Genomic DNA, 12,214 nt, shown 5'->3' on the forward strand with positions numbered 1-12,214 from the left:
GTCCGCCAAACAAGCTTCGTCCAATGCTGCTCCCGCTTGTGCCGGTTTAGTCGCCGTAGAACACATGTGCCCTAAGCAGCGCCGGAGAAGACGATTCGAATGAGCGGTTCAGGTCAATGACGGGTCCGCGCACACGCGCCGCATGTGTGGTGGTCGTCGGCGATAAGACATCGTCGTCCCCTTATGCCGGCTCGCTCTCGCCGATCTCAAGCGACGCGAATTATTGCTGGCTCGGATGGGGGATGAAGCCCTCGCCGAAGAAGGCCGGCGACAAAGGCGATGTTCCCCGAGCATGAATAAACAATTCTCTCGCCCTTTTGATCAGAAAAAATATTCAATTTTTTTTCACATGGATAATACTCAACTTCCTCGCCCCACTTACCCGGGAGAAATACTCAGTTTCGGAAAATAAAATACTCCTCCGTCCACCAGCTCTTTTAGCTAGAAAAAATAGTATTGCCTTCTTCTAGAGTAATTTCGAACAAAGTTTGGAGAAAAATATTCATAATTTGGGGAAAATAATATTCAATTTATCCCGCAGAAATGCTTAGCTTTAAAAAATAAAAATTCTCTACTTTCCGCTGCCTCTTTGATCTAGAAAAGTAGCACTTCCTTCTTCTTAAGTAACTTCTACAAAATCTCTACCGTCCGATGCTACTTTTATCCGGGAAAAATACTATTGCCTTTCTCTCCAGTAACTTTGGGCAATAATACTATGTTACACGTCGCCTTATTTCCAACAGTAATCTTTTCATTAAATAGTGATTTTCGCCAGCGGTAACTTCAACGGAAACTCCAACAATAATCTTACGAACAATTTTCAACTTTAATCTTGACAACCAAGGGTGTGACATGCCGCTGCGCATTGCTTCCTATTGAGGACGAGTTACAACTGCATCAGCATGCTTTCCCTATATTATGAATTTGATAGGAATTCATACAATAATTTCCTAGGTCCTATCAGATGCAGATTTCTTTTTCGTCAACATCAGCGGGTGCTTCGGCCTTTGTGGATGAATGTCCAGATATCTCCTTTTCCATCTTGTCAAGGAAACATGACATAACTTCCAGACTTTTCTCATCTGCATGACAACAAGCATAGTTTTACTTTGGCCGTGTCATTCATAAATTGAGTAAAAAGAAAGGACTAAGTAACTAATGGCTTGCTTAATGTCTATGCGATCTTTAAAAGTTCTTTCATTCAAAAATATGTTTCCCGGACATCCAGAATTAGACGAACAGAGCGAAACAGAAGTTTGTTTCCAGCTAAAGTTTTCGATCTTGTTGCCTCCTATCACACACAGCTCATGTTTACAGTTTACCTACAGATTCCTTCTTAATTTTTGTTACCAAATTTAGTACAGTGGATCAATATTCACTTTGTTAACTTTATAGAGTTCAGAGGAGCTTGGTCGATGAAAACATGAGCTTACCAACAAGCCTTGGGACCGTGTGTCCCTTTGGGTGCCGTATGATGAAGGGATCCACAAACGACTGTATGAGCTTTTCACCATCGTTTTTAAGGAAGTCATTGTCACCTGCACATCACATAAACCCAAGTTTAATGGTTGTTTGGTAACCACTATGTGGACCAACAAAGGCTTCAAATGTTTGAAAATAAATACGGAGTATTTGAACTTCAGTTACAATTTTTTTTAAATTGTCCTTGAATGATCACAAGAACTACACCATCGACTGAAGTAGTTAACAAAAATGATGATAAAGGCGGTAGTCTCAGAAATGATACCATCAAAGGATGTGTCAAAGTTTCATCCGTAATACGGAGTATATGACTATTAATCTGCTATTTATCACCAAAAGAATATATCAAGCTTCTGGAACCTTTTCATTAGATTATTCCTATGAAAAATTTCCATCCATTCATCTGCTAATTTCTGTTATTAGAATGCACATGGAGCTTCTGGGAGCTTTACGAAAGTACGGCACAAAAGAAGCACGCAGTAGGTGTGAGCACTTTAAGCACATTGCGTAAACAACATAGACATTAGAAGAGGGCTATACATGAAGCAGACGTGTGCCGGTGGAATAAAAGGAGACAGACATAGGCAGGAATCCCCTTTGGAGCAAACCGAATAACTAAACTAGCCAACAAATCTACCACTCTACCAGTATATAGCAATTGCAGTGATCTATTAATTCTGTGCAGGAAAGATTAAAGTACCGAGGAAGTGCAGCGAGGGGATTTTGATCTTGTAAGCTGAGTAGAGTATATGATCTGCTAATTACTGTTATTAGAATGCATGGAGCTTCTGGTAGCTTTATGAAAGTACGACACAAAAGAAGCACGCGGTTGGTGCGAGCACTTTAAGTACATTGCCTAAACAACATCAACATTAGAAGAGGGCTATACATCAAGCAGACGTGTGCCGGTGGAATAAAAGGAGACAGGCATACGCAGGAACCGATTTGGAGCAAACCAAGAAAGCAAACTAGCCAACGAATCTACCAGTATATAGCAATTGCAATGGTCTATTAATTCTGCGCAGGAAAGATTGCAGTACCGAGGAAGTGCAGCGAGGGGATTTTGATCTTGTTGGCGTAGGGCTGTTCGGACACAGTCTGTGAGCGGAATCGGGCGCCGCTTATGATCATGAGGAACTTGATCTTGGGAACTCTAGTCAGAGCCAGCCCCTGCCAACAAACGGAAAGCAGTGAGCTAAAGTAGCTGCATGATTATGAATCCGCATAGCAATAAACTAACACCGGTCAGCTGTCGAGCTGGAGCTTACCTGTTGTTGGAGCCCGACAAGCGCAGCAGATAGAACCGAACCCTGATATCAACATAGCAATTTGCAATCGTTAACTTACAAACTGAGCATATGTCTACAGAATAACTAACTGTTCCCTTTCCGTTTAAAAAAACTAACTGTTCCCAGTCCTATTACCTGGGAGAAACCCATGAGCCCATCGAAGGGTCCTTCTTTGATCATGAGCTCCTCGATGTAGTCGAAGCATTTGTCTAGATTCCTGTACTCCGTGAAGCCCTGTCGAAACAGAAAAATCCATGAATATAACGGGAAAACTAGTGTCATACTCCCCCAAATTCGTGGTATACAAACCTTATCCCCTCCCGCGTCGCTCCCGCGAGCGACCGGGGGGAAACCCTAGCCGCCGGGGAGCCCGCACCCTCCGCCTCCACCCCTCCTCCTCGCCGCCGCCGGGGAGCGCTGACGGGCGAAGCCCGGTCGGCGTCGGCGGCGGCGGGGCTTCCTCTCCCCTCGCTCGGCAGGGACGGCGCGGGCTGGCGCGGTCGAGCGGCGGCGTCGAGCTGGCGTGGGGCGCGGCGGCGTGGTGGCGAGCACGGGCGGCGGTGTCGTCGTGCTGGGCGGCTGCGTGGAGGGCTTCGCGGCGGCGGGCCTGGGGTGGTGGCGGCGGTTGCTGCCCTGCTCCAAACCCTGCAGGCGGAGGTTGCTGGTGGGGAACAGGAGGTTCTCCTCGTGGCGGGCGGCGGCGGGCGTTGAGGCTGAGCAGGGATGTCCGGCGAGCGCGGCAGCGGGCGGCTACGACGCGCGTGCGCTGCTCGGCCGGGTGCTTGGAGGTCAGGTGAGCCTCCGGTATTCTTCTGGTTGCCGGCGGCGGGTGGCCAGACCGCCCTCTCCAGCTCCGGCGTGCAGTCATCCCTGAGGGCGGCGGCAATTTCCAATTCTTTGAGCACATTGGCGGGGCGGTTGCAGGTTTGCCGAGGTGCTGTTGTCCGGACGAAAGTCCTACTCCTGTCGGAGTCGACGCCGGCGACACCCACGGGTGCCGCAACCTTCTTGAAGGCGGTGTTTCGGGGACTTCTAGATCTTCCTTGGTCAGGCCCTGCATTTCTCCGGGGGGAAACCCTAGATCTCTTTGATCCGGCGATGGCGGCGCTACACATCACTTACCTCGATGGAGGCATCATCTTCGGAGCTGCCACTCTGTGCTGGTTGGTTGGCGTTGCTGGGAGACAAGTTGTTGTTTGGCTTGGCCGGAGCGTGGATGCGGCATTGGTTGACCTTTCTCTTAGGGATGTTCGTGTCTACGGTGCAGTCTCGGTGATTGTCGTCCTTCGATGGCGTATGAGGTTCTCGTTGCCTCGTGTTGTGCCCAGGCTTGCTCATTCGGTGATGGCGGAGGCAAGAGGAAGTGCGGAGTTCGTCTCGGTGGAACTTTGCCCTTCGGTGATGTCGGCGGCTTTCGTTGTCGCGATGTAACCTCGGCAGCGGGATGCCCTTCGACGGCTGTTGCGACCTTCCTAGTTCGAGGCCAAGAGGACGTGCAACGACCGTCTTGGTGGAACTCGCCCTTCGGTGGTGTTTGCGGCTCTCGGCGTCGCGTCACGACCTCGGCAGTGGGATGCCTTTCAACAATGGCTGCGACGCTCCTAGTTCTTTCAAGGTGTAGAGTAATCGCTGGGCAAGCGAGTTTCGTTTCTTTGCGCTGCCTCGACTTCGAGATCCTTTCGGCTTATCCTTCAACACCCCTTCCTGCTCTTCTCGGTCTGTTCCATTGTTGTTGGATGCTTAGTTGCTAGGCTTAGCGGTGTTATTTCTGTTTTCTCCTTTCTCCTTCAAACTTGTAATTTGACTCTGTACTTGAGATTTGGCTGAATATATGTTCAGGCTGGCTTATGCCCGCCGTAGTTACAGTAAAAAAAAAAAATTCGTGGTATATGCACGTTCGACAGCCTGGGGAGAAGAAAACAAGAGGAGCGGACAAAATAACAAAAAGGTGCTACGAACCACACCAAATTAAATTTGTTTAGTGGACAGATTGATAGATCAGGGAGCCATGGGAGCAATGCGGTGGTGCGAGGGGAGAAGGCGCGGACCTTGTCGAACTGGAACCACTCGTAGTAGGGCGGGTCGAAGATTCCATCGACGTCGGACTTTCCCTCGGCGGGGAAGGGAGCGTCCGGGAAGACGAGGTCGAGGCGCGCGGTGACCTCGTCGGGCCACTTCCCGACCACCTGCTTCCGCATGATCTCGCCGCTGGTCCTGAACCCGTGCAGGCACAGGAACCTCGGCCGCCTGGCGCCCACCCCGCCGCCGGCAGCGAGGCTGCCCATCCTGCCAAATGGAGGTGGAGGAGTTGTACGGGTGGGCGGGAGTCTGGTGTGTCTGCGCTGGCTAGAGGGAGGGAATGCCGGTGGGTGTGCGGCGGCCGATGGGTTTTTATTCTGTTTGCTGGAGCGTAGGCCGCGTGGACGCTGGAAGTGGAAGGGAAGGTGCGGTGGGGCCCACCAGGCTGTGGGGTCCGCGTCGTGGTGGGTTGGTTTGGCTGAGCGAGCGGTGGCCGCGACACGCACGTCGTCGCACGAGCCGATGGTGAGGGGAGCGTGGTACCTGATGATCCGACAGAATCAGTACATGAGAGAGATGACTAAATCAGTACAAACGATATGCTAATGGACACTGTCATACAGCATGTTATTTTCACAATTAATTTATTTCCGTGCTTAAATCCATATCTTTGGTGATTTTCATGTCTTTACTTGCTATATACGTATCAAATATGACGCTTATTTATTATCCCTCTAAATTTTTCAGAAAATCCGTTGCGGTACCGCAAATGGCAGAATCAGTACATGAGCCGCTAATTATGTGCTTCCAAAGCAAGAAATGCCTAAATAAGTGCACATGAAAGCGTGTTAATATGCCAATGGATGCTAACATTTAGGATGGCAATTTAACTATTAATTTATTTTGGTGCTTAAAGCTATATTTTTGGTGTTTTTTCATGTCTTTACTTGCTATATACACATCAAATATGGCGCTTATTTTTTATCCCTCTAAATTTTCCAGAATTATACAGAATGTTTCGTGCCTAAATAGTTGTAAGATGATCTTTCATGTATTGGTCAGGCTTTTTAAAATATATGAGGAAAAAATATGGTACCACTGGTGCAAATCGCGTTATCAAGATAGGACTCAAGCCATAAGTTTTATCCATAAGATTTTTCGTGGATGATGATGCTTCTTAATTGGAACCTCAAAAGGGCTCAACCTTCCTCGCTCCAACATCTAAAACTTTCATACTTTCTTCGGAGTGGAACCGTGCCATATTTTTTTCAAAGTGTGGTAAGATAGATCGAACTGATGCTTAGCATTCTATATTAATGTAGTTTTTAATCAATGTTTCAACAAATCGTGTAATTAGGTTGTCATAAGTTTGCATCAGTGGAAATCACATGTGTAGTCATGTGATTGGCGTAGCATAAAGGAAAATCAGTGGAGTGGTCGCTTGGGCTGAAAAACAAAGGAGGTGATCTTTTGTTGTTGAATACAAAAGCACTTGAGTGTACTGTGGGGCAGAAAACGAAAAGGGATATATTCAGCGCCTTTATGGCTGTTGCACTCGCTGGAGCAAGAGTATGAGTGTATCTGTGTATTTTTTTTTGAAACGAGGCAAAAGCTTTGCCGTTCATTGATATAGGAGAAAAGAGTTGGCCCGTTTATGAGGAAAACTGGCCGAAAAACCGTTACAACACGACACCACACACCAGCCCCGAGGCTGCGCTCCACACGGGTCGACGACCAGCCAGGTCGACACCACACCTCAACGCAACAGGCGGAGGCGAAAGACCGGAGCCACCACTCCCACTACCACGCCGGCCCCGAGGCCGCGCCCCGCCTGGCCGAAGACGAACCCGCCTCCGCCGAAAAACCACCAAAACGCACCACGAGTCCCTTTGTCCGGTGGACATTCAAAGCGAGGCCCCAAGAGGCAAAGCGACGCAAGAGCGCCGCCCACGCCCGATCCCGCGAGGGATCTAGAGTTTCCCCCGGAGAGCCCGAGCGGAGAACAAGAAAACACCCGCTTCGACGACGCCTTCAAGAAGTATGCGGCGCCCACAGGCGTCACCGTCGTCGGTCCTGGCCGGCCGCCAAGACAGAGCTTTCGCCCAGCGAAGAGTTTCAAGACCTCGCACCCGCCTAAAAGGACCGGCACAAACCACCACATGCAACCGCGGAGCAACCTCCGAGGCCAACCTCGTAGCCGCCGACGCGCCGAGAGCAGCCGATGACCCACAAGTATAGGGGGTGTATCGTAGTATCTTCGATAAGTAAGAATGTCGATCCCAACGAGGAGCGAAGGTGTTGACAAGCAGCTTCGATGAAGGATTCACTGTAAATGCTCACAGACAAGTATTCAGGGGGTTTTGATGTAACAGATGAATAAAGTACGAGTAAGTAAAGTGCGAGAGTAATAATTGCAGCGAGTGGCCCAATCCTTTTTAGCACAAAGGACAAGCTGGTTTGTTTACTTTTAATGACCAAACGTTCTCGAGGACACACGGGATTTTAGTCTAGTGCTTTCGCTACATACAGCTAATTAATCTTCATTGTTTTGATAAGTGTTGTGTGGGTGAACCTATGCTAATGTACCGCCCTTCCTAGGACTAATACATACTTGTGATTATACCCCTTGCAAGCATCCGCAACTACAAGAAAGTAATTAAGATAAATCTAACCACAGCCTTAAACTATGAGATCCTGCTATCCCGGCCCTCCCGCATCGATATACCAACGGGGCTCGGGTTTTCGTCACTCCGGCAACCCCGCAATTGGCAAACGAGTACAAGATGCATTCCCCTAGGCCCATAAAGGTGAAGTGTCGTGTAGTAGACGTTCACACGACACCACTAGAAGAGTAACACCACAACTTAAATATCATAACATTGAATATTACTCAACCATACTTCACTACTAACATTCAGACTTCACCCATGTCCTCAAGAACTAAACGAACTACTCACGAGACATCATATGGAACATGATCAGAGGTGATATGATGATGAATAACAATCTGAACATAAACCTTGGTTCAACGGTTTCACTCAATAGCATCAATAACAAATAGAAATCAACATCGAGAGAGTTTCCCCTATCAAACAATCAAGATCAAACCCAAATTGTTACAGCGGTGACGGCGTGCAGCGGTGGAGACGGCGGTGATGATGATGAAGATGATGATGATGGTGATGGAGATGATGTCCAGCTCGATGACGGTGACGATGGCGTCGATTTCCCCCTCCGGGAGGGAATTTCCCCGGCGGATCTCAGCCTGCCGGAGATCTCTTTTCTCTCTGGTGTTCTCCGCCCCACAGAGGCGGCTGTGGCTCTTCGCGATGTACCCCTGGAGCTTAGGTTTTCGGGACGAAGGCGTACGCGAAGAAAAGGAGGCGAGAGGGGGCTGTGGGCCCCCTCCTCACAGGGCGGCGCGGCCGGGCCTTGGGCCGCGCCGGCCTATGGGGTGGGCCCACCTCGGGTCCCCTCGGCTCCCCCTTCTGGCTCCCTTCCTCTTCCGGAAAAATAGGATTTTTCATATAATTTCCGTCAATCGTTGATCTTCCGAAATATTGCATTCCGACGGCGCTTTTTCCAGCAGAATCTCGACTCCGGTGCGCGATCCTCCAATAATCATGAAACATGCAAAATAGATGAAATAACATAAGTATTATCTCCAAATATGAAATATATCAATGAATAACGAGCAAATTATGATATAAAATAGTGATGCAAATTGGACGTATCAACTCCCCCCAAACTTAGACTTCGCTTGTCCCCAAGCGAAACTGAACTCGGTAAACAGGACCACATGTTTATGGAGTGAAGAGTCGATAAATCAAATACGGACAAGAAGCATCATATTCAATCACACAAGACATTCTAGTGAACAACTTGCTCATATAACTCAACTTGAAACAAGTATAAGGTAATCAAAAATAAAGGTGCATAAGAAATCATAGTTGGTGATGGCAAACTTCGTTCTTGGTCAGAGAACAGTTAACGAGTTATTCTTATCTATCAAGCGGCGCTCTCATGTTAAAGTTTATATGGCTCATCTTGCATACTCAATCATAATGATCATTGATAACTTTCAAAGCTATATTCATTTAGATAAAACTTGTACTAAACAAGGAAGAATAAAAGACATGATGAAATAAATCACAATATAATGGTTTGATCACAACAACTCAAATGCTTGCTTGAGATGGAGGGAAATAGGTTCACTGACTCATGTGCTAGAGCTTTTTCAATTTTGAAATCACATAAAGAGAATAAAAGTAATATTTTGGGAGGTGTTTGTTGTTGTCAACGACTGGTAGCGGGTACTCTAACCCCCTTGCCAAACAGGACCTACAAAGAGCGGCTCCCATGAAGGACGTTATCTCTACCAAGCAAGGTAGATCATCCCTCTTCTCTTTTGTTTACACATGTACTTTAGTTTATTTAAGGATGACACTCCCCCAACCTTTGCTTACACAAGCCATGGCTAACCGAATCCTCGGGTGCCTTCCAACAATCTCATACCATGGAGGAGTGTCTATTGCAAAATTAAGTTGCTTACTGATGAATCGGGGCAAAACATGTGAAGAGAATTATTAATGAGAGTTGATTAATTGGGGCTGGGAACCCCGCTGCCAGCTCTTTTTGCAAAATTATAGGATAAGTGGATGAAGCCACTAGTCCATTAGTGGAAGCTGCCTAACAAGACTGAAAGATAAAACACCACATACTTCCTCATGAGCTATAAAACATTGACACAAATAAGAAGTAATAAATTTTGAATTGTTTAAAGGTAGCACATGAAGTGTTTACTTGGAATGGCAGGGAAATACCATGTAGTAGGTAGATATGGTGGACACAAATGGCATAGGTTTGGGTTGAGGTTTGGATGCACGAGAAGCATTCCCTCTCAGTACAGGTCTTTGGCTAGCAAGGTTAATTAGCAAGCACAAAAGTTGAGGGAAACAAACGAATATACATGTGATAGAAACAATCATGCATCTTTCTTGTAAGCACAAACAATTTTAACTTCAGAATAATAAGCTATGAGCTAACAAGAAAGGAAGACAATGAAACAACTACATATATTTCTCTTTTCTACTTAAACCTCAAGGTGTTGTTGCTATTTACCAATGCTAAGTTTGCCAAAACCAAATAGATTTACTCAATGCTCCCAAAGTGGTACCAATACTAAAATCAAGATCAATCATATAATAGAAATTGCAAACTAAAATAAGGTGTGCAATATGTAAATGATAAGACTTCTCATTAATATTTCATAACGATAACTCATACCAAGGAATACATAGACAACCAACTAAAGGAGAGATACTTCCACACTGCAACCCATCTTATATGATAACTTCCCTACTCATGATATGACATTACTTGATAGTAAAAAGTAAAAGGTAGTGATGATGTGATACCGCGGCACTCCCCCAAGCTTGGAACAAACCAAGGGGATGCCAATACCGATGATGAATTAATCCTTTGGCGATGGTGGTGATGAATTCCCGACAAGCTTCTCCACAAGCTCCTGAAGCTCATCAATCTTGTACATGAGGTTGCGGATCATCTCCGAATTGTGCTCGACGCGATTAAGAAGTATGTCCGATGGCGAGTCCCAATTCTTGGAGTTATTTCCCCACCCTTCAGCTTCAGGCTTCGTCCTTCCTGAAGTGTTAGAACGATCTATATCCCAATTGCTAGGCAATGCTGCCTTGGGAGTTCTTTCAATTTGATTATTGTAGATTAGATTGCGGAAGGGATGGTAAGTGCGTGAAGAAGATATCTTTGGAGCTAGGTAATGACGTGGAACCCTTCCTCCGGTGCGAATTCTTGCGCTCCTGTTTGCACTAAAAGGGTTATCCACCACTTTGATGCTTGCGACGGTAGCACGCGGGTATGTGATGACCCACAAGTATAGGGGATCGCAACAGTCTTCGAGGGAAGTAAAACCCAATTTATTGATTCGACACAAGGGGAGACAAAGAATAATTGAAAGCCTTAACAAGTGGAGTTGTCAATTCAGCTGCACACTGGAAACAGACTTGCTCGCAAGGGTTTATCGAGTAGTAACGGTTTTATAGTAGTAGCAGTAGTGAAATAACGAGCAGCAGAGTAACAAAGACAAGCAGTAGTGATTTTAGTAAACAGCAGGATTAAAATACTGTAGGCACGGGGACGGATGACGGGCGTTGCATGGATGAGAGAAACTCATGTAACAATCATAGCAGGGCATTTGCAGATAAGAATAAAACGGTATCCAAGTACTAATCAATCAATAGGCATGTGTTCCAATTATAGTCGTGCGTGCTCGCAATGAGAAACTTGCACAACATCTTTTGTCCTACCAGCCGGTGGCAGCCGGGCCTCAAGGGAAACTACTCGGATATTAAGGTACTCCTTTTAATAGAGTACCGGAGCAAAGCATTAACACTCCGTGAACACATGTGATCCTCACGTCGCTACCATTCCCTCCGGTTGTCCCGATTTCGTCACTTCGGGGCCATTGGTTCCGGACGACGACATGTGTATACAACTTGCGAGTAAGATCATAAACAACGAATATCATGATGAAATAATAACATGTTCAGATCTGAGATCATGGCACTCGGGCCCTAGTGACAAGCATTAAGCATATCAAGTTGCAACAATATCATAAAAGTACCATCTACGGACACTAGGCACTATGCCCTAACAATCTTATGCTATTACATGACCAATCTCATCCAATCCCTACCATCCCCTTCGGCCTACAGCGGGGGAATTACTCACACATGGATGGGGGAAACATGGCTGGTTGATGGAGAGGCGTTGGCGGTGATGGCGGTGATGATCTCCTCCAATTCCCCGTTCCGGCGGAGTGCCAGAACGGAGACTTCTGGCTCCCGAGACGGAGTTTCGCGATGTGGCGGCGTTCGGAGGGTTTCGGCGACTTCCACTTCTCCCCGTGCGTTTTTAGGTCGAGGCGAATAAGTAGTCCGAAGGAGGGCGTCGGAGGCCAGCCGAGGGGGCCACACCACATGGCCGCGCGGGCCCCCACGGGCCGCGCCGCCCTATGGTGTGGGGCCCTCGGGCCTCCACCTTACTTGTCCTTCTCGGCTCCGTCGCATTCCGGGAAAATAGGCCCTTTCGTCAAAATCCCGAGGTTTTTCCCGAAAGTTGGATTTCTCGCACAAAAACGAGACACCAGAACAGTTCTGCTGAAAACAGCGTTAGTCCGTGTTAGTTGCATCCAAAATACCCAAATTAGAGGCAAAACAATAGCAAAAGTGTTCGGGAAAGTAGATACGTTTTGGACGTATCAGTATGCGCGCGAGTCTTCCTCCACTTCTTCTTCATCTTCTTCCTTGACGCTCTCGTCCACCTCTTTCCACTCGGGATCTTGAATATCTTCATCCGAAAGCCCCTTGCCCTTATTGTTCGAGGCC

The 12,214-nt window shown here is 47.2% G+C and overlaps 1 protein-coding gene across 1 annotated transcript; it reads right to left on the reverse strand.

Moving 5' to 3' along the window:
• Positions 1-789: 789 nt before the first annotated feature.
• LOC124677715 (esterase OVCA2-like) lies at positions 790-5,056 on the reverse strand. Its single transcript, XM_047213679.1, has 6 exons — positions 4,820-5,056; positions 2,907-3,005; positions 2,751-2,792; positions 2,523-2,652; positions 1,434-1,538; positions 790-1,082 (listed from the first exon to the last, which is right to left on the reverse strand). Exons 1-6 carry the CDS (start codon positions 5,054-5,056, stop codon positions 961-963), a joined length of 735 nt encoding a protein of 244 aa, XP_047069635.1. The 3' UTR covers positions 790-960.
• Between the last annotated feature and the right edge of the window lie 7,158 nt (positions 5,057-12,214).

The sequence above is a fragment of the Lolium rigidum genome, chromosome 7 (assembly GCF_022539505.1).
Source record: "Lolium rigidum isolate FL_2022 chromosome 7, APGP_CSIRO_Lrig_0.1, whole genome shotgun sequence".
Lineage (NCBI taxonomy): Eukaryota > Viridiplantae > Streptophyta > Magnoliopsida > Poales > Poaceae > Lolium > Lolium rigidum.

What these genes read in the sequence shown, in the direction of transcription:
- LOC124677715 (XM_047213679.1), bottom strand. Translation starts at nt 5,056, where the DNA reads ATGGGCAGCCTCGCTGCCGGCGGCGGGGTGGGCGCCAGGCGGCCGAGG. An exon ending in GGCTCATGGGTTTCTCCCAG is followed by an intron (nt 2,793 to 2,906) that starts GTAATAGGACTG and finishes TGTTGATATCAG; the next exon opens with GGTTCGGTTCTATCTGCTGC. An exon ending in CACGGTCCCAAGGCTTGTTG is followed by an intron (nt 1,083 to 1,433) that starts GTAAGCTCATGT and finishes GTTGTCATGCAG; the next exon opens with ATGAGAAAAGTCTGGAAGTT.